The 27396-nt window shown below is 46.1% G+C and overlaps 2 protein-coding genes across 2 annotated transcripts; both read right to left on the minus strand.

Moving 5' to 3' along the window:
* Positions 1-111: 111 nt before the first annotated feature.
* Positions 112-8648, minus strand: mcrip2 (MAPK regulated corepressor interacting protein 2). The gene is made up of 5 exons (XM_056279822.1): positions 8059-8648; positions 7818-7887; positions 6030-6163; positions 2913-3026; positions 112-620 (listed from the first exon to the last, which is right to left on the minus strand). The coding sequence occupies exons 1-5, from the start codon at positions 8111-8113 to the stop codon at positions 550-552; spliced, it is 444 nt and encodes a 147-aa protein (XP_056135797.1). The 5' UTR covers positions 8114-8648; the 3' UTR covers positions 112-549.
* Positions 8649-13375: 4727 nt separating this feature from the next.
* Positions 13376-26223, minus strand: gde1 (glycerophosphodiester phosphodiesterase 1). The gene is made up of 6 exons (XM_056280778.1): positions 25741-26223; positions 23670-23845; positions 20720-20825; positions 19740-19832; positions 18105-18316; positions 13376-13787 (listed from the first exon to the last, which is right to left on the minus strand). Exons 1-6 carry the CDS (start codon positions 26008-26010, stop codon positions 13640-13642), a joined length of 1005 nt encoding a protein of 334 aa, XP_056136753.1. The 5' UTR covers positions 26011-26223; the 3' UTR covers positions 13376-13639.
* Positions 26224-27396: the final 1173 nt, after the last annotated feature.

Below are 27396 nucleotides of genomic sequence, written 5' to 3' on the forward strand. Positions count from 1 at the left end.
ACATTTTATCAAACACAATTTCTCAAGTCTTGAAATTAAGTTATGTAAAAGACAAATGCCACTGGGCCGTTTATACAATCTGAAACCAAGAAATGACTCCGGCATACAGGAAACTCTTGAAAAACGTTTTTACTTTTTTTTGCAATTCAATTTTATATCGAAAAGTCAGCTAAGAAATACATACTTGAGCTGTGCACACTTGAGACAAGAACAAGTTTTCTTAAAAAGGTCTGAAGGAAATTCTCAGAGCTTCCATCTTGGAGGTGCATCTTGGCAGTCCGGCGTCAGGTCCACACTGTAGTTCATAACCAGGCAGTTTAGTGTGTTGCGCGAACTGCTTTCTCTACAGCAGTATGAAGCACAATTTCAGCAGGACATCAAATCACAGATTCTGTGGTACACGTGACCCCCGTTACACCGAAGCATCCTCGTTGCCTTCTTGAAACTTTCATATTCTTGGTTTGCTCACAGCCGGGCCAATGAGGCGTCCTGGCGTGGAAGACACTTCATCCACCCTTCCCCTCCTCCTCCGGCGAAAGCCTTGCTCGCTTACGACAGGTTTGCAATGTTGGCCAGGAAACGCTGGGCCCACCACTCCTCAAGGTCAATGGGCACAAAGTCTGTGTGAAAGAAAGACAGGGGGAAGGTGGGAGAAAGGGTTAGGATTTTGGTAATATGCCAGTAGAGGGCAACACACCCTTTAGATATCCAATGTCCTTCCACGAAACGAGTCCTCACACATTCATCTTGCTGCACTTCATCTGGCTGACAAAATGAAAATAAATAAATAAAATAGAAATAAATAAAAAAAATGCTGCCCTAAAAATAGAATTGATTTGTGCGGAGAAAACTTCACAACTATAAAGGCCTAAAAAACAAGGCCGAGCCAGCCATGCTGCTGCTGGAAAGTTAAGCAGCGCTGGCATTAAAATATGGCCAGATGTTATAATTTATAAATATTATGATCATCCATCCACTAGAGATCTCTCACTTGAAACATTTTTTCCTTTCGTTTCCTTTGTTGTGTTTATATTTAACTTACTGCAATGTGGTTTAATTCTGTTCTGAGAAGGGGCCTGCGGGACGGGGTAGGAGTAGATAGCGGGGAGCAGGATATGGATAAATGGGATTTGGGGATGTTAAAATGTAAAAAAATATCAGAGTCTTTCAACTGTAATTCAGTTCGATTTGTCCATCCATCCATTATCTGAACCGCTTATCCTGCTCTCAGGGTCGTGGGGATGCTGGAGCCTATCCCAGCAGTCATTGGGCAGTAGGCGGGGAGACACCCTGGACAGGCCACCAGGCCATCACAGGGCTGATACACACATATTCATACCTAAGGGACAATTTGGTATGGCCGATTCACCTGACCTTCATGTCTTTGGACTGTTGGAGGAAACCGGAGCTCCCGGAGGAAACCCATACAGTCACAGTGAGAACATGCAGACTACACAGAGGACGACCCGGGATGACCCACCAATGTTGGACTACCCCGGGACCTTCTTGCTGTGAGGCGACCACGCTAACCACTACGCCGCCAGTTTGACTTGTTTTCCTTGGAAAAAAAATGTGTCTGTAGGGATGCCCAACCAAGCCAGAGGTAATGCAGGGATTTGAACCGGCAATCCCTGTGTTGGTAGGCAATGGAATAGACCACTACGCTATCCAAGACACCCTGGTCAGAAATTTTGATCCACACTATAAAAGAGTTAATTGAAAAAGACATTGTCTAATTATGAAACTACCCCTCCATGAGTGTTTAGTTAAGAAAGCCTTCAGGGCCACAGGAGCAGACCGGTTAGGGTGAGACTGACAACAGGCTTATGAATCATCAGACAGAGCAGGTTCACCGAGGATGGCGAGCTACTTACGACAGACGAGTTAAACATTAAAGCTGAATAACCTTTACAACAGCTCTCCTCTGGCTACAGTTAAGGCCGAGCCAAAAACAGATTCGATCCCCTGGCAGAAATGAGAGCAGCCGTTCAGATAACCGGGGGCTTTCAGACAGAAAACTAAACTAAACCACCGGGTGAGAGTTTAAGGTGTTGTGAAATCGACAGCAAGGCAAGTGGTTTGTGTGCACGTGCCATGAAAGTGTATGTATTAAGTGCCATAAAGGGAGATTATTTACTGCTGGGATAGGCTCCACCACTCCCGCGACCCTGACAGCAGGATAAGCGGTTTGGATCAAAAATAAATGACTGAATGAATATATATATATATATATATATTCATTCATCTCCAAACTGCTTATTCTGCTCTCAGGGTCGCGGGGATGCTGGAGTCCCAGCAGTCACTGGGCGGCAGGCGGGGAGATATATAATATTTATTTATTTATTTATTTCCCTTTTTTCTCTCAATTGTACTTGGCCAATTACCCCACTCTTCCGAGCCGTCCCGGTCGCTGCTCCACCCCCTCTGCTGATCCGGGGAGGGCTGCAGACTACCACATGCCTCCTCCCATACATGTGGAGTCGCCAGCTGCTTCTTTTCACCTGACAGTGAGGAGTTTCGCCAGGGGGACGTAGCACGTGTGAGGATCATGCTATTCCCCCCAGGACCCGACCGACCATGGGAGGCGCTAATGCAGTGACCTGGATAAATACCCACATCCGGCTTCCCACCCGCAGACACGGCCAATTGTGTCTGTAGGGACGCCCGACCAAGCCGGAGGTAACACGGGGATTCGAACTGGCAATCCCCGTGTTAGCAGGCAACGGTATAGACCACCACCATCACCACGCCACCCGGACGCCCCAATATATTTTTTGCAAAATAATTTCAGTCGAGGTTCTGTTGCAAAGAGGAATGTGACTTGAAAACACAGAAATCGAGCATTAATGGAAGTTATCCATCAACACCATCAAACCCCAAACCAGAAGAGAAATAGGAAGGGTGCCTCTTACTCTTCATCGCAGGACTGGGGGTCTTCTCTGTGTACTGGATGGGCCCCTGGCCACCGGCTGACTCTCCACAGTCTCCATCACTGTGTCCTAGTTTCTGCTCCACCTCCTGCCATGCTGCACAGGAACAAACATTGATAAAAAAAAAGATGTGTGGAGCAAAAAAAAAAACAAAACAAACTTTTATGGCCGATACAGCTGTTTCTGAACTTTTTAACCCATTTACTACAAAACGTGTATACTTCACATTACTGCTGACCGTTTTCCACTGTGTGCCGTAGTGTTTTGCCACTGGTTTCCATTCATTTCAACACTGCATGAAAATCACCCTGCAGACTTAAAACTTGCTCGAGACGGCCAAATCCTCACAGCAAACATCCTGGCCACGTTTTTATTTTGTCAAAAACAGGCCACTGCTGCGGGACAACGGCGCTGGAAGCATCGGCCGTTGTGAAAGTCTTTGGGGTGCTGACGAGAACGGCTTTGAGTTCACAGGTTATGGTATAAAATCAAGTCAGGAGGATGAAACGTAATCACATACGGACGTTGTGAGGAGAAGAACGTGAGCCGGGTCGCTTCTCGGGTTAAAACGGCTGCTGTTCGGCGGCCCCAAATGTCGGCTTTGTCAATGCACCACCCGAAAGACTTTTCACAGCAATGTGCACGTGCGAGCTGCTTTGACCTGCAACGATAGCACGACTTCGACCAAAAAAAAAAAAAGAAAACGTCGACAGAATTTTCCATGTGATGGATTACGAGCAAGTTCGAAGTCTGCAGGATGACTTCAGTACTGCACTGAAGGGATGGAAACCAGCGGCTCCTGGGAGGGGAAGAAAAACAGTAATGTAAAGCATACACTGTTTGTAGTTAACGGGATAAAACACGCAAAAACAACGGTGTGTCCCTTTAAGCGTACTGTGTAAATTAACATACAGCCTCGATGATGTGATATGAAATATTCAGCTTGTTTTCTAAACTGCCCTGTGAGAGAACGGCGTTTCCCAGGCAAATATTGTGCAGTTTTTGTACGTTAATAGTTTGACAATCTAATGTATATTCAAAACAAAGAATGAAAAAAAAATTTTTTTTAGGCCCCCCCCTTCCTTCCTTCCTTCCTTTTCTCCCAACTGTACTTGGTCAGTTACCCCACTCTTCCGAGCTGTCCCGGTCCCCTCTGCTGACCGATCCGGGGAGGGCTGCAGACTACCACATGCCTCCGCCGATACATGTGGGGTCGCCAGCCGCTTCTTTTCACCCGACAGTGAGGAGTTTCACGCTATTCCCCCCCAGTTCCACCTCCCCACCCCGAACAGGTGCCCCGGCCGACCAACCAGGACATATACCCACATCCGGCTTCCCACCCACAGACACGGCCAACTGTGTCTGTAGGGACACCCGACCAAACCGGGACGGGGATTCGAACCGGCGAGCCCCACGTTGGTAGTCAACGGATTAGAGTGCCACGCCACCCGGACGCCCCAAAGAATGAATCTTTTGCTTGTGAAGTTGAGTTCACAAGTTTGAACCTAAGTAGCACCACATAGGCCGACTATCCAAACTTTCTAACAGGTTTGCATAGGATGTTTTACTTTCCTTAAAATGCAAATACTGCAGCCTGGCACCACAGGAGTGGGCCTAGACAAGCCTGGAGGTTATTTTATCAGCCATGACACGAGACTGAAGGTTTTGGTTTCAGGAGGGGAGTTCAGCTCCCTCACTTCCTGCTACACGCTGTGGATTTACTACGTGTTCATGTACATTTATGCCATTTAACTCATGTCAAGTATATTGAATTAGTCTTATGTAGGAAATGTGCTACGTTAATGTTGTCTGAAGCGACAGGTACCATTTTGAACATTGCTGCACAAAAGAATTACAGCCAATAATAATAATAAGTATTTTATAAGTGGTGATGATTTGTACATTTTATTTCTCTCTCTTCGGAGTCGATGTAAAGCACTTGGAATGAAATCTTGACAGTTTTAATCCGCCAACAACTCGATAACAAAGGACGTTATGTAAAAACCACGCAACAAAGGTTTTTTTCCAGATGCACGTGATGAAGGAATGAATAGAGCCGTGCTGGGTGAATTTAACAATCAAGTAATCTCACCTGGCTGCACTCCAAGAACAGCATAATGCTGCTCCATGTCCGTCCTGCTCGACCAGCCGTCCATTTTCACATGGAAGTGAAGTGTTAGTGAATGGTGGAGCATGCAACGTAAACTATGTCGGGCAAAATGAATAGGTCTGCACCCAGGTGATTTTCTTATCTCTGGACAACAGTGTACCAGTTGCCACAGGCAGTGCTGCCTTCATTCTTAATCAAAAGCCCCTAAAATCCCCTGTGAGTGATTTCAACAATGTGGTGCGGCCTTCATCGACACCCCCCCCCATTCAACACTGCTTGCGAGATGAGACTTTGACTTGATTTTGGTATACTTTACTGATCCCTGTAGGGAAATTCTTCCTCTGCATTTAACCCATCCTAGCTGTGTAGCTAGGAGTAGTGGGCAGCCACCGTGCAGCACCCGGGGACCAACTCCAGTTTGTCTCGCCATGCCTCAGTCACAGACAGGAGTATTAACCCTAACGTGCATGTCTTTTTGATGGTGGGGGAAACTGGAGAAAAACCCACCGCAGACACGGGGGGGGGGGGGGGGAATGCAAATGCCACACAGAGGACAAGCTGGGATGACCCCAACGTTGGATAACCCCGAGGTTCGAACCCAGGACCTTCTTGCTGTGAGGCGACAGCGCTAACCACTGCCCCACCGTGCCGCCCAATGACTTTCAATGACGCCCAATGAGACGATGACTGCTTTGGCCTTGAGGCACAAGTTGGTTAAAGTTTCACTTGTTCATACTGTAAACAAAGATAGAGAGACAATGTTGATAACCTAAAGATCCCGGGTTCGATTTTCCCATGACCCATGGTGTCTGCCCTGCTCAGTGTCTCTTAACATGACTGCGAGTTGCCCCTGGTCTTTAATGGGTACAGACAGACTCCACAGCAGGTGATTTCTCAGTTTGGTCCTCTTCTTCGGTTGAAGGTAAACAGTGAAATCACCTGATGCGGAGTCCGGACGGAGTGAAAACCTGCACGCTCTCGGCCCTCACCTTCATAGACAAATCTGACGTTCTCTTCATGTGCAGGTGTGAAGCCCTCGGCGGGACCGTCTGTCTTCTGTGCAGCTGGTGTGTGGTAGCGCTTCCCATTGAGCCGATTGAACACTATCTTGGGAGGTGGAGAGCTGGAAGAGTCGAGACATTGTCAATGAGAGGACAGAACTGAAAGCATGTTGAGGTTACTTGTCATGTATATTCAGAACGGCATAGTGCTATTCTGCAGCAAAAGTCATGAGTAAAGATTAAAATGTATGGTAATTTAAAAAAAGTTTACTTAAATTTCCCATACGAAGGAATAGATGGGTGATTCTTCAATTTGGGGCACTTTTTTGTTGTTTTTTTTTTCCTTCAAATGCTGTATTAAGTGGTCTGGAGCAAATATCTTGGCATAGCTTTGATCGTCCTACAAAATGAGTTTGGTATTATGATGCTGTTTTCAAAGTTGTAACAGCAAAATGTGATGGTAATGACAATCTTACTTTTTGGAGAAAAAGTTGAGTAAGTCCCTAGACTTGCTAACCTAACTTGTTAGCTAGCATACAATGTACAATGAATACACGTGAATAAAGTGAAACTTCTTATTTCTGAACTAAAATACCCAATTAGTACCTTGTCTGCTAATGACGCCTAATAACCATACTGTCAGATCAGGACATAAACATCTCCACATTGCTGACATGAGAAAGTCACGCATCTGCCTCGACTGCGCATGCGCCTCTGGCACCCCTCGTTTCCATGGCAACCACATTGTTTGAATAAAACGTCGCTGTAAAATGTTCGGCCTGACGGTGATGACTGATGTATGAGGGACAGCCCTATTTATAAAAACGTGCAAACTGCGCATATATATATAAACCACGTGGATTTGAAATATGTCTGTAAATTATGAGAAAATACGAAGTGAAGCTTTAACGGATTGAACAGTTGCATGACTTTATTATAGAGGGGAAGTTAAAAAGTCTGGGTTGGGGACAAGCCCGAAACAGTGCAATCCCTGCACATTCAACATAAAATGTCATCACTGGGACACAAATCTTTTCTTTTCCCCCCACAGCTAACACAACCCAACTCTAACAAATACCAGACTTGTTTAAAAAGAAACGGTTTTTGTTTCTCTTGAAAAACTACCTCAGTTGAAGAATCACCCAGATACACGGTGAACGTGAGCGAACCTACTCCGTGACGTAGCACTCTGCTGCGGCGGCGCAGACTGACGCAACGTTTCGACGCCTTATAATGAGGCGGGGCTTCAAGCGAAACCCACCGCTGGGCAAGGCACTCAGCCGCCCCCAACAAGCTAACTTCGGCATGCTAATCCTCCATGTGTCCTTGGTGCCGAAATGCGGTTTCTTCCGACTTTCGGCACTGGCGTAAACCGAGCCCGTACGCTGCGACGCTACACACACGCGCACCTGCTCGCCGGGCGGCCCCGCGTCCCAAAACAAGCGCACCCCATTGCCCCCCCCTCCCGTACCGTAACCACGTGTGCTGTGCACAGGTTTGCAAGCGCAGTTCGCGACAAGGTCACGGCTGTAATGGACGGCTACCGAGCGTAAAGGTGATCGCCCGAGTCTGGCCTCGTCAACTCCGGCCGCGATGACGCGGAGTCGACGCGTCCGCCGGATGCCACCGGTCCACCGGCATGTCGGAGGGGGTTTAAATCTACGTCCCGTGGCCCGCCGCGTTACGCAAATAACATTGACGGGATACACCGTTACATGTCACATGCGGGGCGGGGGGGGAGAGGGGAGGGGGGGGGTAAGTCGACCCTTCACTTACTTAGACGCCAACCACGACGTGGGCTTGAACTTCAAATCGTTGATTTTACTCTCGATTTGTTGCGTGGGACCTGCAGGGGAGACAAAATAAACAACCCCCCACCACCACCCCACGCCGGTTCAGAGGTCAACAATTTCATTCTGTCATCCGCTTTCCACCGTGACGCTGAATAATCTGCGCAACACTTGGCGACGTTGCACAACGTCTCCTTTCAGCACGATAATGGGTTTAGCTTGCTCACCTGTCCTCCGTTGTGTAACAAGTTTGCTGGGACCTCTAGTAATTGTGTACATCATGTGAACGACGCCGCCGCCCCCCCGTCCTCCTCCTCCTCCCCCCCAAAAAATAATAATAATAATAAAAAACAAAACTTCCGAGTTAAGGTGAAACACAGTCGTGCCAGTTTGCGTTGCGGCTGCGATGTGGCGGCGGTGCTGCAACTTTTAAGAAAAGCCCCTCCACATGTAATCCTCCTCCTGCCGAGCGCTCCTCTTGACGCAGCCACTCAGGGCAAAATAAATAAATAAACTGCGGCGTGCCCCACCACCCCCTCCTCCTCCTCCTCTTCCTCCTCCTCCTCTCAGGTCAGTCGGCCCCGAAAGCCTCCAAGAGACCGAAGTCCGTCCTGTCGCAACTCCCTTGGTCCGCTGCCCTTTGCAAACGTGATCTGTAGGTCGTCCAAGGTGAGCTCGTCCTCGTGCGCGCGCGCGCGCGCGGTGTCTCGAACGTCGTCCCGCCCTCCAGACCGAGCCTCCCGGCCCAGAGCTCGAGCCGTCTCGTGATGTCCTGGGAGGTCGAGCGAGCGAGCGCCCCGGTTTCATCAGAAACGGAGGCCGGTCATGCCGGTTATCCCGAGTGACGTCACTACACGCCCCGCCCCCTCCCTCTCTCCCCCGCCTCCGTGTGGGAGGAGCGTTCTTCGCGACGCGACTGCTGACCCTTGACCCATTTAGCCGGGAGTCGTGGAGGAAACGCAGCCCGCCAGCGCCAACACATGCCGGAAAACATGGCGATGCTCTGATGGAGAGAAACGATGTCTGTTCACATGTGCGAGAAAACGTTAGAAAAAGATTTAAAAAAGGCGGGTAAACCTGCATTTTCTTTAGGGCCGAAACAAATCTTTGGTACGTAATTCGTTACGTATAGACAAGCGTCTGTTTCAATGGGGGGAATGCTGATAAACAAATGCTAATGATGCTTTTCTGAAGATTGCCTTATATTTGCCTAATAATGATCCCTGACTGAAGATGGCTTACCCACTTATATCATTCATCACTTCATTACTGCATGTAAATGTATATCAGTGTGTGTGTTATATAAAATAAAACTGCTGGTGATATGGAAAATATGATACTCAAAGGGAATCCTACACACATATACATATGGGTGTACATATATATATATATATATATATATATATATATATATATATATATATATATATATACTAGAAGAACCCCGCTACAATGTAGCGGTTTGGTTCTCCACCCGTCTAAATCTCCCTCCTCTTCATCCTGCCAGCTAACCGCCAGCTAAACCCCCCCACTCCAACTCCCTCCCCCCAAATGCTCAGAACCATCTGAAATGCCGAGAAAAGTGGTTTTTAGAAAATGCATATTCTGCATAATTCTGCACAATTATTTTACTTTTGTGGTCCTCTCTGGAACAACACCTACCACCTCAAAAAAAAAATTAGGATCATAAGTGCATTTTTGCAAAAATGCATTTATTTTGCATAATGCCAAAACATTTCTAAGTCCCAGAAATTTTTTTATATAGGTGAAAAAAATCAAAGATGCTCAGAATCATCTGAAATGCCGAGAAAAGTGGTTTTTAGAAAATGCATATTTTGCATAATTATGCATAATTACGCATAATTTTAATTTTCTGGGATTTTTCCCTTACTCTCTGAGACAATACCTACCACCTCCATCATAAATGCTTTAGTTTTTGGTCCCGCTATCTACACTAAATAACACACACACACACACACACACTAACACCACACACACACATTACGAAAATATATGAGTCGATATACACACACACAGTATCTCCCTCTCACCCTTTTTCGGGTGGTGTGTGTCTTCCTAAAGCTCGGGTCCTCTACCAGAGGTCTGGGAGTTTGAGGGTCCTGCGCAGTATCATAGCTGTTCCTAGGATCACACTCTTCCGGGCAGAGACCTCAGATGTTGTTCCTGGAATCTGCTGGAGCCACTCTCCCAGTTCGGGGGTCACAGCCCCTAGAGCTCCTATTACCACTGGAACTACTGTGGATTTCACCTTCCACTTCTCATCTAGGTCTTCCTTCAGCCCTTGGTATTTCTCTAGCTTCTCGCGCTCTTTCTTCCTGATGTTGCCATCGCTCGGCATTGCTACATCAACCACTACTGCTGTCTTCTGTTCCTTGTGCACCACCACAATGTCTGGTTGGTTAGCCAGCACCTGCTTGTCAGTCTGGAACTAGAAGTCCCACAGGATCTTAGCTCTGCCATTCTAAACCACCTTTGGCGGTGTCTCCCATTTGGACTTGGGGACTTCCAGTCTGTATTCAGTAGATATTCCTGTACACTATACCAGCCTGCATCTTGGGTCTTGTCTGGTGTGGTAGACTCCAGCCTCAATCGATGTGGTCCTGGGTGCCTGTTTTTGTGCTGCCATGATCACAGCCTCTGCGCTGTTCTTCAGTCCAGCCTTTTATAGCCACTGGTAGGATTTCTCGATATCAGGCACATCTTCTATCTGTCCATGGTACATCCCATGGAGGAGCTTAAGCTTCCATGATACCTCCTCTTCCTCCTCACTCTGTCTTCTGCTGCCTGAGGTACTCACTCGGCAGTTCATCCTGGGGGGGGGGGGCTCTTTCTGATGTACTCATGGATGTCCCTTGTTTCTTCCGGGATAGTGGCTCTTACACTCACTAACCCTCGGCCCACAGGTTTTCACTTATCGTACAGTCTCAAGCTGCTGACTTCAGGTGGAACCCTCTGTGCATTGTGAGGAGTTTGTGGCCTGTGGCCTTTATCGCCTCCTCTGGCCAGCTTATTATTCTAGCTGGGTATCTGATGACTGGTAGGACATACGTATGTGTTGATGGCTTGGATCTTATTCTTCCCATTGAGCTGGCTCCTCAGGAACTGCCTCTCTCTGAGGTATTTGGCTGTAGCTGACCTCCTTGCTGCCTCCTCATGGTTTCCATTTACCTGTGGAATACCCGGGTACATGTAACTGTCCTGTATGTCTGTTATCTAACCCCTTCAGTGCTCATCACCCTTCCTCTTTTTGCTACCATGCAACCACACTTGTCCGCCTGAATGACATCCCGATGTCGTCGCTGGTGAGGTAGATCAGCGAGTCAATGTCTCGCTCATTCCTGGCATACAGCTTGATGTCACCCATGTATAGGAGGTGGCTGGTGTGACTGTTTAGTGCTCAGGTGTCCAAAACTGAATTTTCACATTGTAAAAAGGTGGAACTCTAAATTGAGAAGTTAAACGAGCTTCAAACTAGTGTTTGGTAACCGAAGATCACTTCAAACACAAGGCGGCTCAGACAGGCTGTGTCCAATCTAGCTGTAGGATTTGGGTCACCATTCACAGCCAATTGTGTCTGTAGGAATGCCCGACCAAGCTGGAGGTAACACGGGGATTCGAACCGGCGATCTCTGTGTTGACAGGCAACGGAACAGACCGCTACGCTACCGGGGCACCCCCTAATGTATGGCACTTTTAGCACAAGTGTTCACTAATTTCAACCTCCCTTCCTACCACTGATTTTTTTTTGTTGACATATGGTATAGACAAGCTTATTTGTCTCAAACAGTACGTTTAAACCGATTTCATCACCCTGATTAGTAATCCCCAAGAGGCATCCATCCATTATCCAAACTGCTTATCCTGCTCTCAGGGTCGTGGGGATGCTGGAGTCTATCCCAGCCGTCACTGGGCAGAAGGCAGGGAGACACCCTGGACAGGCTGCCAGGTCATCACAGGGCCAACAAACACACACACACACACACCCACACACACATATTCACACCTAGGGACAATTTAGTAGGGCTGATTCACCTGACCTACATGTCTTTGGACTGTGGGAGGAAACCGGAGCACCCGGAGGAAACCCACGCAGACACGGGGAGAACATGCAAACTCCACACAGAGGACGACCCGGGACGACCCCCAAGGTTGGACTACCCCGGGGCTCAAACCCAGGACTTTCTTGCTGTGAGGCGACCGCGCTAACCACTGAGCCACCGTGCCGCCATCATATTCTTCGTATACTTTATAATTCATTATAATTTTGTTGTCCTCTCTCAATGTTGTATTCTGTAAATTGTGTAAACATTCCTGGGATCCCCCATGAGGAGCTAGAGGGCGTTGCTGGGGAGACGGACATCTGGAGTGCCCTACTTAGCTTGCTGCCACCATGACCCAACCCCGGAAAAGGGGCTGATGATGAGATGGGAGATGAGATGAGACAACAACCATTGCACGTTGTCCGCCTCGGGAGAGAGATCCCTCCTCTGTTGCTCTCCCTGAGGTTTATTCCTGTTTTTCCTTCCTGTTAAAGGTTTTCTTTTTTAAGGAGTTGCTCCTTATCCGATGTGAGGGTCTAAGGACAGGATGTTGTGTTGCTGTAAAGCCCACTGAGCCACATTTGTAATTTGTGATACTGGGCTATACAAATAAAACTGACTGGACTTGACTCTAGTTCTCGGAGCATACTTCAGTGTGTACTGTGTTCCTATGTAAGCCGTCAATTTGTCTGCAAAGAGGAAGTCCTGCACTTGGTGAATACAATCAGACCGCAAGTTTAATAAATGACAGAGTTAGGGTCGTTTCACTGCCAGTCGGGAATAAAATATAGACCAGTTTCATTTAAGGCCTATCAGTTTAAATTCAAGTTAAATTCAGTCACACTGGACTTTCAATAAATCTTACAACGTTTACATACAACGCTATTAATTACTTCACCTGCGTTTAACACTTTTACGTTGACCTAGATGATACGAATTAAAAGTTAAAACTTCACATGACTTACAGGTACTCTTGAATGAAATGATTCTGGGTTTTCCTTTGGCGCAGGATTAAGACACACTAGAGTGCTGCACCAGAGGTATACGAGGGAAACCATGCTGGATTATTTGTTTGGCTTTTTTTTCTACAAGGACGAGGTAATGCAGTTATAAATCCACCTTTCTGTAGTCGCTTCTCCAATACGTCAATATGGGTCTTGCAGCAACTCCGTAGATTAAGTACCACAGGACGCGACAGGCTTTAACTGGGGGAGGTTAAAAGGTCTAGACCGTTATTGCAGTGTGTAGTAAAGTTCTTGAAAGTCACGACACCCACCGAAAAAAGGGAGAGAACCATTTCGCAGAACACTAACCGGTGCACTCCTGAGTTGGTGGATACAGTACATTGACTACAGGGTGGTTTTCTGACGCCCGTCTGCAGACAGTAGACTGTAACGTCTGTATTCACACCATATAAAAATATCTAAAAGTTACAATTTTAAGAATCAAAATACCCCCCCTCCCCCCCAGAGGTCAATGAGGATATGATGATGCATGCTGAAAGTGGGTCAGTCAGAGCAAATTCCGTGCCTTTTGATTCCCACTTAGACCGCCCATTAAAAAAAAACAAAAAAATATACGAGCAAGGACTGTACGGTGTTTGGGGTAAAAACGCTACGATATATATTACCTGACATTACGCTGACTACGCGAGTAGCTGGTCAAATGTTCAACTGATATGGGCCAAGTCTCTTCCCTCGTTTGTGGGTTCGAGTATGTGAGTGTGCATAGCGGGCGCATGCTGACATCAGTAATGGGGGTCGCAGTCCTCCACAAGGCTGTCGGTGATGTAGTTGACCTGCAGCAGCTCCTGGTAGTGCTGTTTTTCCACTGCGCTGTTGACCGTCCAGGCCACCACCTGCACCCCTCTGTTGGCCCAGTACTGGACGTAGTCCCTGTAGAGAGAGAGAGAGCACAGGGACTGGAATGTTATGGCAGAGTTAACAGGAGTGATGGAGCGGCAGAAGACAGCTGAATTCCCTGCTCTGGTAGAAACACAATCCTTTGTTGGGAGTAACAGCAATCTTTTGGCTAGGCTTGAACGATAACAAGGCAGCCTTTTATGGTTGCAAATACGAGACTAGTGCTGGAGGACTGGTGAGAGGACTCGCTCTGTGACGGCTCCAGTTCTTCAGCTTTGCGACATTGTTCCAGTTGACCTACACCACATTTGAAGCCTAACATCTTCAAAGAGGCTATCCTTGATTTCTTCAATTTTGGTGGATTCAGCAACATCAGGTGGTTACAAAAGTTAATTTTGGGGGGGGGGGGTCCCCCCCCGAATTGTATCCGGCCAATTACCCCACTCTTCCGAGCCATCTCGGTCGTTGCTCCACCCCCTCTGCTGATCCGGGGAGGGCTGCAGACTACCACATGCCTCCTCCGATACATGTGGAGTCGCCAGCTGCGTCTTTTCACCCGACAGTGAGGAGTTTCGCCAGGGGGGGACATAGAGCGTGGGAGGATCACACGCTATTCCCCCCAGTCCCCCCCCCCCTGAACAGGCGCCCGGACCAACCAGAGGAGACGCTTAGTGCAGCGACCGGCACACATACCCAGTCCTTCTTCCCACCTGCAGACAGGGCCAATTGTGTTTGTAGGGATGCCCAACCAAGCCGGAGGCAACACAGGGATTCGAACCAGTGATCCCCGTGTTGCTAGACAACGGAATAGACCGCCACGCTACCCGGACGCCGTACAAAAGTTAATCTTCATACAGGAAATCCCAGACTGATTAACGATGTCACCTGACACGGTAATCCTGAGCAGCATATCAAACTCTATCAAACATTAAATCAAACCTAATCATACATTAGATCATGTTAAGCGTCGTATTTTAGAGCCTATTACTCGCTCCTCTGCATTCAACATGCAAGTTCCTCCTTCGTTTCCTTTTGTCACACGCTTCTCGTTCGTGCAACATCACACATTCTTGGTGGGAATGGCACCAGAAGAGCAATCACACAACACTGATACATTGAATGGCTGTTGCTACAAAAATGCCAGCAGGAAACAGTTTCAAAAATACAGCATCTGTGATATAAAAAAAGAAAAATCACCCATCCCCTCTTTAAGTAAGCCTGCCGCTGGGATGTGCTGAGTCATTCTAGGTTGCAAAAAACTCAACTGGGTTTTTCCTGCCACATGCAGGAAAATCAGGCAGGCAGCAGTGAGTTTGAGAAAGGGAAGTTGTTGTTAACATAAGGCAGACCGAGCTAGGAAAAGACCTATAACGTACCAATACTACATCACTACCCTACCAATACTACATCATTAACCTACCAATACCACCACATCATTAACCTATCAATACTACATCATTAACCTACCAATACTACATCATTAACCTACCAATACTGCAACATTAACCTACCAATACTACATCATTAACCTACCGATACTACATCATTAACCTACCAATACCACTACATCATTAACCTACCATCACCACATCATTAACCTACCAATACTGCATCATTAACCTACCAATACTACATCATTAACCTACAAATACTACATCATTAACCTACCAATACCACAACATCATTAACCTACCATCACTACATCATTAACCTACTAATACTACATCATTAACCTACCAATACTGCAACATTAACTTACCAATACTACATCATTAACCTACCAATACTACATCATTAACCTACCAATACCACCACATCATTGACCTACCAATACTGCAACATTAACCTACCAATACTACATCATTAACCTACCAATACTACATCATTAACCTACCAATACCACCACATCATTGACCTACCAATACTGCAACATTAACCTACCAATACTACATCATTAACCTACCAATACCACCACATCATTAACCTACCAATACTACATCACTACCCTACCAATACTACATCATTAACCTACCAATACCACCACATCATTAACCTACCATCACTACATCATTAACCTACTAATACTACATCATTAACCTACCAATACTGCAACATTAACCTACCAATACTACATCATTAATCTACCAATACTACATCATTAACCTACCAATACCACCACATCATTGACCTACCAATACTGCAACATTAACCTACCAATACTACATCATTAACCTACCAATACCACCACATCATTAACCTATCAATACTACATCATTAACCTACCAATACTACATCATTAACCTACCAATACCACCACATCATTAACCTACCAATACTACATCATTAACCTACCAATACTACATCATTAACCTACCAATACCACCACATCATTAACCTATCAATACTACATCATTAACCTACCAACACCACCACATCATTAACCTATCAATACTACATCATTAACCTACCAATACCACCATATCATTAACCTACCAATACTGCAACATTAACCTACCAATACTACATCATTAACCTACCAATACTACATCATTAACCTACCAATACCACCGCATCATTAACCTACCAATACTACATCATTAACCTACCAATACCACCACATCATTAACCTACCAATACTACATCATTAACCTGCCAATACTGCAACATTAACCTACCAATACTACATCATTAACCTACCAATACCACCACATCATTAACCTACCAATACTATATCATTAACCTGCCAATACTGCAACATTAACCTACCAATACTACATCATTAACCTACCAATACCACCGCATCATTAACCTACCAATACTACATCATTAACCTGCCAATACTGCAACATTAACCTACCAATACCACCGCATCATTAACCTACCAATACTACATCATTAACCTGCCAATACTGCAACATTAACCTACCAATACTACATCATTAACCTACCAATACTACATCATTAACCTACCAATACCACAACATCATTAGTTAAAACTCAGGTTTTTGGTCAGCGGTGAGGAATCTGTCTCATTTTGCATGGATCTTTTTTGTTGTGTTTTACTACTTCATTAATCTCCCATGGGGCAATTCTTTCTCTGCATTTAACCCACCCTAGTTGTGTAGCTAGTAGCAGTGGGCAGCCGTCGTGCAGCACCCGGGGACAAACTCCAGTTCTTCTTGCCATGCCTTGCTCAGGGGCACAGACAGGAGTACTAACCCTAACATGCATGTCTTTTTGACGGTGGGGGGAAACCGGAGGAAACCCACCGCAGACACAGGGAGAACATGCAAACTCCACACAGAGGATGACCCCCAAGGTTGGACAACCCCGGGGTTCGAACCCAGGCCCTTCTTGCCGTGAGGCCACAGCGCTAACCACTGTGCCACCATGCCAGCCATCTTCGGTAACTGCTTTGGTGCTTTCTGGTGATTATTTTTCGATTTCACCCAACAATGACCCCATATGATTTGGTAACATCCAACTTATGAAACATTGTTCTCAGCAAAGAAAAAGCAAACACTTCAGAATTCACAGTTCTCGAGAACACCTCCTACAAGTTTCAGGAGTTTCAGCAAGGGGACGTAGCATGTGGGAGGATCACGCTACTCCCCCGTTCCCCCTCGAACAGGCGCCCTGACCGACCAGAGGAGGCGCCAATGCACCGACCAAGCCACCCACATCCGGCTTCCCACCTGCAGACACGGCCAATTGTGTCTGTAGGGACGCCCGACCAAGCCGGAGGCAATACGGGGATTCGAACCGGTGATCCCTGTGTTGGAAGGCAACGGCACAGACCGCCACATTTTAACAACAAATGTGTATTGTATAAAAAAGTACTATGGGGCTCTATGCAATCTGTACTTTTTGTGAACATTTACACTATGACTTCTGCTCCACATGTCCACAGACTGCTCATGTGACCAAGGTGGTCACCTCAGAGACATCGCCCATAGAGTCTTAACAAGGTTCACTGGATACGGGATAAGTAAAATAAAATCTTATGTTGCATTAACCATGTAGCAGTAAATTTATAAAATCCTAAACAGGATTTGTTAAAATAACACAGGATGCACTGGCCCTGACCGACAACAAAAAATAGCCAAAACCTGATATTAAAGTACCGATATTGACAGCAAATGTGTCCTCCCGTGTATTTAATCAAGGACAACACAGCTTTTGTGGCTGTGTACAGTGAAATAATATTAGGCTTATGGACAGTCCGGATCGAAGTGACTGGCTCGTAGTTCCTACAAGTACTGGAATATTCACGTATCGCCGACAGAGCTGAAAATAAAGTATCATGGTTAAAAAAAAAAAGAAGAAGAGACAAACAAGAGAAAAACTCACAGCGAAACAAAGTTCTTCTGGACCAGGAAGGCTGAAATGCCACACAGCTTCCACAGCACGTGATGGTGCGCCCAGTCTAACAGCACATCCAACAGCGTCATCCAGTGGTGTTTCCAGGGTGACGAGAAGCGCGGCATGCCGTCTCCGAACCGACTCAGGCTCCACGGCCGGTGGGTCAGAGCCGTGACCACCTGCGGGTCAGCCTGCCTCATCTGGCCCAGGGGGCAACACGGGGCAAATAAAAAAAGAAAAGAAGAAAGATTAAGAAGTTTTCCATTAATACACAAAACACCATTAAACAATACAACATGATTCACATGCTGACTAACAGGGTTCTGTATTGGCAACAATTGGCCGTATGATTAACATCATGACACAAGTTTCACATTTCAATATATTGTGATACATTATTATAGTAAAAACACTACAAATATATACAATATGTTCTTAAAATCTTGGAAAAATGCCAAAAAGACAACCCCAGTATGCATAAAATCAGAGTAATAAGCATCACAGCAGGCCATGCCTGCTGTTGTGGTTCTGTGCTGCTACACCAATATGACAGCTGCCACCTACTGGCCAGAGATGGAAACAACAACACTACAATATATACAATATTTTCTTAAAAGCTTAGAAAATAGCAAAAAGAAAACCCAAGTATACATAAAATCAGAGTAATAAGCATCACAGCGGGCCATGCCTGCTGTTGTGGTTCTGTGCTGCTACACCAATACGACAGCTGCCACCTACTGGCCAGAGATGGAAACAACAACACTACAATATATACAATATTTTCTTAAAATCTTAGAAAAATGCCAAAAAGAAAACCCCAGTATACATAAAATCAGAGTAATAAGCATCATGGTTCTGTGCTGTTACACCAATACGACAGCTGCCACCTACTGGCCAGAGATGGAAACAACACAATGAAGTAGTGCTGCTCCAAAGTCTGTTTATAATCAAGAGTCGATGCAGTGTTTTTGAAGATAACATCGTGATACTCAAGCGTATCAATATTTTATTACACCCCTTTTGCCTAATGTCTCTCACTTTGTTGACCGGTGCATCAACTACGAGCCTGGGGGAGACGCACTTCCTCTTGTTGTTCTCAAACCAGACACTTAAATCTTCTCTCCTTCCATCTCCTTCTGTCTTCCTTACTTTCTATACACAGTCTAAGAATCCCTTTAAAGTACAGCAACCCTGAGTGTAGCTGTCACAAAGACTGGCATGACATCATTTATGACACGTGGAAAGAGTCACCTTCTCCACGAGGCTCGAGGGAACCATGTTTGAGGACATTTGGGAGAAGTGGAAATTGCTTATTTCCCCAAAAACGTCCTTCTTCTGTTGAAATGTGTCTCTGTAAGTATGGTTTTTATACTTTTTCTTTTATCTCAAATGGAAAAACACCCCCGTGTTCTACTTTGGTGTTGTATAATTACTCTGTCAAAAGAAAAGATGGATCACTTTATAAAAGTATCCCACTAAAGAGGATTATGTAAAATGCTGCTAATATGTGATGCCAAATAAATAAATAAATAAACAAAGCAACCTCCACTGTAGGTAGTTGGATGACCCCTGTAAAACTTAATCCAAATTGCTAACACACCTTGAGGACCCCCGCCTTCTTACCCTGTAGATGACTTTGGGCTCGAAGGAGCAGACGATGCTGGAGTTGTAGAGAACCGCATGTTTCTTATACAAGTTTTTAAGGGCTGCCGCAGCCTGCGAGGGACACACAAACATATGGCTCTCGTGTTATCAGTCATAGTTCTTTGACGTGTGTGTGTGTGTGTGTGTTCCTCTCAGACCACTTGGTGGGCCGGCAGCTGTGTATCTCTGAGCCCTGCTGGGGACCCAGTACTTCTGCGTATTGCTGCCTGACAAAATAACCACCTCTCTAAACTTGTACTGGTTTAAAAATACACTGATCAGCAAAACACCTGTCAATCATTAAGTGGTGAAAGATCCAGTGATACGCTGAAGCGCTACCCTTATTCTGTCAAAATGTGCTCAGCTAAACTGAAGAGTGTTTTTATATGAACGCTGCGTTAATAAGTGACAGTGTAACACAATCACAATCTGTCAAACATGCAGCAGCGTTTCCCATCTCTGACATCTTTTTTATTTTTTTTTTTTATTTCTGATTTTTCCCTTTTTTCTCCCAATTTAGTGGCCAATTGATCCCTATTTTTAATTCAAACACCCACCCTCGTATTGCATGCGTTCGCCAACTGCATCTCTCCGGCCGGCAGTCTCGAAGGAAAGCGCCTCCCCACTTTCGTGACACGGCGAATCCAAGCCGAACCACTGTTTTTCCGACACACACAGAGACGCATTCACATGACGAACACAAGCCGACTCCGCCCCCCTCCCGAAGAAAGCGTTGCCAATGATTGCTGCTTCGTCGAGTCCGGCCATAGTCGGATCTGACGAGACCGGGGCGCGAACCCCAGTCCCCAGTGGGCAACTGCATCGACACCAAGCCGATGCTTAGACCGCTACGCCACCGCGGACCCTTCCATCTCTGACATCTATCTGTCATTACGCGGTGTTCCCTCCACAAGTCTAGCAGACAGGCTCCGTCGGAAGTCTTGAAAGAGTGGCTGCACCTGGTCTGGATGACCTTTGACATCGAAGTAGATGATGAGCTGGAGTTTGATGCATTCCTCCACAGCCTCCTCGAGAGTGGGGATCTTCTCCCCGGCGAATCTGTCTCTGGAAGGGGTCACAGGGAAAAACACAAACATCACGGTGTCATCTGCAAAGCCTCGCCACATGCTGTGTGAGTCTTCACATCCATCAGTGTAACTACATAGCTAGGAGGCCCATCCCAGTGACATGCGGGCTTTCCAAACACTGCCTCAAAAACACCTCGAATGAGCAACAAATTCATAGAAAACTTGCTGACTTTTGTACTGAGTAAGTCCATTTTGCGTGCCCCCCCCCCCCACCAGACCTTTGATTGGCAAAATTATGGAAGATTGAACACTGGAGGGAGCGCATGGAAACTGCACACACTTTTGTACAAAAAAATGAATCTCAGTTCTCAAGGTCGACCACTGAGGACAAATTTCAGCTTGACACTGAGCAGACTTGTGACGCGGTTCTATCACAGCAACCTGAATGACGAGTCAGTACCGACTAGAGGAGCGCAGAGCGCCGCCAGGCGTGTCTCCCCTTCCCCGGTGTCCAAACCTGGTGACAAACCACCCCTGGTTCTGTATCACACGAGAGGTTCATCATCATACACACTGAGCACAAAGAATTTCAGGGCTGACAAGGTCCAGCAGTTTGCGAGATTAGCCGCGGACAGACCCACAAACATAATCCCCTACGCGTGGCGGAGATAAATATGAAGCTCAGATAGGCCGGCGGGTCACGGCATGTAGCTTTACATACAAACCTGTGTGGGTAACGGCGGCTCCGTTAATGAACACAGCACAGACAGAAATCGTAGCAATTTACTGTAAACAGGGTTGGTGTTTGAGCGGAGGAAATGCTTTCAACTTCAAACCCTTGGTCAAAAAGAAAAATCCTGTATAAAAAATTCCAAATGCAATTCTTTTGGAAACGGACACCGCAAAGCGATGGAGCACGTGGCTCACACCGAGTAGCCCAACCACTTCCAGTGAAGGACATTTACACGTGCAATACATTTTCCTTTTTCTGATTTTTGTGTCGACTCGTTTTCCAAGTAGGTTGACACTGCGGTATCGCACAAAGAGACATCAACCATGTCTGAGCCAGTTGTACTTTCAATATACTAGCAAGCGTTTGGTAATTGCATATTATTAACAACTTGCAACTAGTATACCAGAAACTAGCAAGTGTCAAACAAATGAAGGGGGGCAAGATGCACAGAACTATGATAGGTGGATTAAATTAGTCAACCAATGATCTATACTGAAATTCATAATGTTAAATAAGTCATAAATTTGACCCGTTTCAAATATTTATTTATCTGATGTGTGGTGGAGATTATATATCTGCAACTTCCCCAAAAGCACCATAAATGCTGGAAAATCTGGTTTTTCACTGGAGTGGACCTTCAAGGCATTTTAAAATTAAGCCATTTAACTCGCACTGCCATGCTCGGTGTGTTTAAGAGGGTGCCACAGACTTGGGATAACCAGTTTAACAAGCAAAAGGCATTGAAGAGTTGGCTAAACAAAAGCAGTAACCATGTCTGTTACATGAACAGCTTCTCTGCTAGATATTGGAAACGGGACTGACCTCCCACTACCTTTGCAATTCTGCAAGGATTTGGATAAAATGCTATGATAACCCTCATGACCTCCTTGAATTGTATAGTGATACTGAGGTATACCACTAACTGTGTACAAGAGTGGACAACGTGACACCATTCTCTCTCAGTAGCGCTGTGTTGATGCCAAAAATCTCCATTTGTGTCGCTGCCAGGCTGCTCGCATTTGTGCAGCAGGTGAAAACTGGAACCAGAGTGCGCAGTAGAGACGGGAGGTGGGGCAGTGTGCTCGCCCATATTCATTCTGCGCATGCACCTCACTGCTGCTGCGAGCAGAGCTGTCAATCAACTCAGCCCCGGGCTCAACCGCGCCCTTTGGAATATCACCAAACAATTTCTATATAACCGTTACCCAAATGATAGATATTGGGAGAGATGTTAATGTGAAGGGAATTTGTCAAAATGACAGAACACTCCTAAGAGAAAAATTTATTTGACAAGTAGCTCGATTCATTTTTTTCGTTGGGCCGCAGGGCACCGTTTCTCGTGGGCAGGGTTAAAAGCTGTACAGGAAACAGCCACTAAAGAGCAAAAGAGATATTTTTGCTTCGACTTTTCAGCCCCCATGATGTCCACTAAAACAGTCTATGCAGTATACTATGATGTTTGAAACTAAAAGGTTTAATGGATTATGTGGGCCCTGATATTGTAAGTAGTCTACACAACTGTGATGTAATGGAAAGTAAGTGAAAAAGGGGGGTTCACTGCATTCCAAGTTTACGATCTCCAATTTTATTCATGTAGCCTGTGGACTACCCAGTTATAGGCAGTAGCTTGCTGAAGTGCAATAATAGCTCAAGCACTACAAGACTGCTATGCCCACCATCTGATACTGCAGTAACCTGAGCTATGCATGGTGTCATTCTTACATCACATTACATAAAATACGTCTAATGTTTGCTTTCTTCAAATAACGAAAAAGAATAAGACCCGAAAGAATACAATCATACACATGTATATGTAAAGGTGCAGAACTGTATTGCATTTCAGTCTACAATAAAAGTTCAAATAGGAAACCTGAAAAGAGGGAATGAAAGCACACATGTGCCTAACACTTTGATTAAATGGCAGGTTTCAAAAAAATTAAGCAATGTTTTTCTTGCAACACATGGTTTGTATAGTTTAAGGGTCACAGTAAATTTAAATGTGACTAAATTGAATGAAAATACAAACTAGATTTTGTCATTTGACCTTGTGTATAAATGTCTAAATGAGATGTGATCATTTGTCTCAGTGTTTTTGTGATTAATGATTCCTTATCATCTTTCTTTATGTAAGCGATCTCTCACTCTCACCTGAGTCGATGTTTGGCAGCGGCATCCAGTTTTCTTAACTCAGAGAAGGTCATCTTGCTGAGCGGCCCCGACCCATTGGTGGTCCGGTCCACAGTCTCATCGTGCATCAATATGGGGACTCCGTCCGATGAGAACTCAAGGTCCAACTCCACACCTGCTGCCCCATTCTTACTGGCCTAGCCAAAAAAAAGAACAGCAAATACGTTTTTGGAGGTTTTTACTTTGTTGTAGTTTTCACCCAGAAAGTTGATTAGGTCTAAGCTTAAAACAAATGGTGAAAGCACAAAAGCTGTGCTTAGGGTTCTGAACAAGACATGTTGCTTAATGAGCCTGCGTGGATAAAAAGTCAACCACAGACAATGATCTCTTTCAAACCAAAGTAGAGAAATAAGAGACAGAAAAGGGCAACATACAGTCAGAATGAAAGGAACCACTCAGTTCACCCTGCAACAGTCCCCTGATCAAGATAAGGGTTGAGAGCCTGCTTTGAGATTTCCATGCTTAACTTTGGTCAGCCAGCATCTGAAGTGATATGTAGTATAATTCAACACATCTGCTTCTGATAATATAATTTGAGGACAGTCCCTCAGAACAGCTGCATCTCAGTGTGGTACAGTAACTGCACCTCACTAGACCAGAAAGCTCTGCAGCGGGTCGTCAAGGCGACCCAGTATATCAGCGGTACCCAGCTCCCAGCCATAAAGGACATTTATCACAAACGCTGCCTTCAAAGGGGTCTGAGCATCAGCAGAGATCCCACCCACCCCAACCATGAACTGTTCTCTCCGCTGCGCTCTGGGAGGCGCTACAAGAGCCTCAGAGCCCACACTGCCAGGCTCAAAAACAGCTTCTTTCCCCAAGCTGTTGCCCACCTGAACCTGGCCACCCACTGAATGTCTGTGGATATTTTTTAAATATTTTTGTACTTTTTGTACTTGTGCTCTTTTTTTTTTAACTTATTTTTTAGCTTTTGGTCTTCATCTGTGTACATCTTATACTGTGTTTGTCTATGTCTGTCTTGCACTGTCTGGCGAAGCTGCAGCCCTTATTTCGTTTTTAGCATGTGCCTGCACATTGTTTTTAATGACAACAAATTGAATTGAATTGAATCAAAGAGCCCTTGGTGCAAATCACATCCCACAGCAGATCAAGGCAGTTGTGTAACACTGGGTTCTGAGTGAACTGAACAGGGCAGGTGAAATACATTTTTTTAAAATAAGTCACAATAACTGAAAAACAGTGAAAGCCGTCTGAATCGAGTCCCGCCATTCTGTTTGGCAAGAGGTTGTAAGGGATTTCTCTTACAGACAATAATAAAACAGATTTTTTTCTCAATTCTGTTTGTCAAATCAAATCAAATCAGTTTTATTTGTATAGCCCAATATCACAAATTACAAATTTGCCTCAGTGGGCTTAACAGCAACACAGCATCCTGTCCTTAGACCCTCTCATGGGATAAGGAAAAACTCCCTAAAAAAACCTTTAACAGGGAGAAAAAACAGGAAGGAACCTCAGGGAGAACACCAGAGGAGGGACCTCTCTCCCAAGACGGACAGCGTGCAATGGATGTTGTGTTCATGCAATTTACATAATACAAAACTGAAAGAGGAGAACAGAATTATAATGGACATAACATTTATGGAGAACATGATGCACAGGATGCCAAGCAGTGTCCACGTGCCAAGGGAGCAGTCAAAGAAAAACAGTACAATAATAAATAACACGTTTCCCTTTGGAGCTCACCCCTACACCCCGTGGTGGGAAGTCCCCCCACATCCACAACGTTGCATTTGTACACGTGGTTCTGCAAAGCAGTCTGAAATACATATTCTGGGATTTTTTAGGGTAGGGTAGGTGTGCAAATGTAAACTACTAATAAGACACATTAGCCTCTAGCTAACGGGTCTGACCCTTTAGTCGAGCGGTCAGTGATGTCGCCTTGTGGTGCAGTACACCCCGTATCGAATCCCGCACCGGGCAACAAAATAACCGGTTACACAAATTCTACCACTTTCAGCGTGAAGTGATTAGGTAGATTCTCAAACACCGCCACGCCCTCCTCTCGTCTCACCTCCCGGATAGCGGCCATGGTGTTCTCCGGTGCGTCGTGCCCCCCTCCCCGGTGGGCGACCACCGACCCCCCGCCGGAGCCAACGACACCCTTAGCGAAATGCAGCACCTGTCGGGCCCGGCCGGCGGGGACTTGAGGGAACTGGAAGATCGTCATGAAGAGGTAGACAGCAAAGGTGAGGGTGGTGGACCACACGGGACTCCTGGTCCCCAGCAGAACCAGCAAGAACACGACCGAATAGAGAGGGACCTCATCTCCCACCTGCAGCATTTTCCAACACCGTGAGTGACAGCCGACGCGCCGAACGCTACGTTACCTTGCCGAGTGTGCCACTTTTAGCCAACGACCGGGTCTACATACGACCATGCTCCGTTTGTGGGTCTGAAAACATTACGCGAGTTTGACGTTTTCGCCACTGAACGACATTGTGTCACGGTCAAGCAAAACCACAACACGGGCGGCCGTCGCGGCCATACAGCTTCACTTCCGCGTTCGTCTTCTTCGTTTGATTTTCAGCCAGAACTCCGCCTCGCCCGGCCACCAGCCGTTGCCAACAGCTTTGTGGTTCGCATTACCGCCACCTACCGACCAGCAGGCGGGAGTATGAATCGGGAGGATTTAGAAAAAAACGAAAAAAAACGTGTCGCTTAAAAACGGAAATATGCAGTTAAATCACACGTTTCCTGATAAAAATTTAAACACTTCTATGAAACTGTAACCGCTTATTTTCTTGCCCGGTGCGGGATTCGTACGTGGTGTGCTGCACCACAAAGCGACGTCACTGACCGCTCGGCAAAAGGGTCAGACCCGTTAGCTAGGGGCTAACGTATCTTATTAGTAGTTTATAAAACCAAAGAAGGTTGAATTCTTGATTGACAGATAGGTTTCATCACTCATCTAAGTGACCTCTCTGCAGGTGTCCCCACCCTTATAAACAATACAGCTACATAACGACCAGTTTCATATGCAAATATGGTATAAAGTATATCAATATGATAATTAGCTTGGTTCATTACCAGTATATCTGTCCATTTGGTGTGCTCATCCCTCCCTCTCGGGCAAACCTGGGGGTATTTCTCTGAAAGGCTCTTCATAGCATATGTCTGGGTGCTCTGCAGCTTGAGGGTGCTACCCCTCCCTGCCCCAGTTGCCTCTTCAGCTGTCAATACACTATTCGCGGTTGTCATCCAGCCTTTCCCCGGAAGTCACTGGCATCGCCATACCGAGTTAGTTCTTTCATACACCATGTGGTGCATCGTCGTGGACATATCGTCAGTAATGAACCCGGGGTCATCGGGTGTTTCGGGTCTTAACATCAGACATCCTCGCCCGAGCGACCCAGCCGGGGGTGATCAAGCCCCGACTTGTGTCCACATAGCGCATTACACCACGCATCACCCCTCTTCACCCAGAGCCAAAAGGAAGCCTTTTCAACGGCTTCCAAGATGTTCCTAATGGCTCTCCTTTTTTTGAGGGGGGGACCCCCCCACTCTTCCAAGCCGTCCTGGTCGCTGCTCCACCCCCTCTGCCGATCCGGGGAGGGCTGCAGACCACCACGTGCCTCCTCCGATACATGTGGCGTCGCCAGCCGCATCGTTTCCCCCTCCCACCCGAACAGGTGCCCCGACCGACCAGAGGAGGCGCTAGTGCAGCGAC

This window comes from Lampris incognitus, chromosome 5, assembly GCF_029633865.1.
Source record: "Lampris incognitus isolate fLamInc1 chromosome 5, fLamInc1.hap2, whole genome shotgun sequence".
In the NCBI taxonomy this organism is placed as follows: Eukaryota; Metazoa; Chordata; class Actinopteri; order Lampriformes; family Lampridae; genus Lampris; species Lampris incognitus.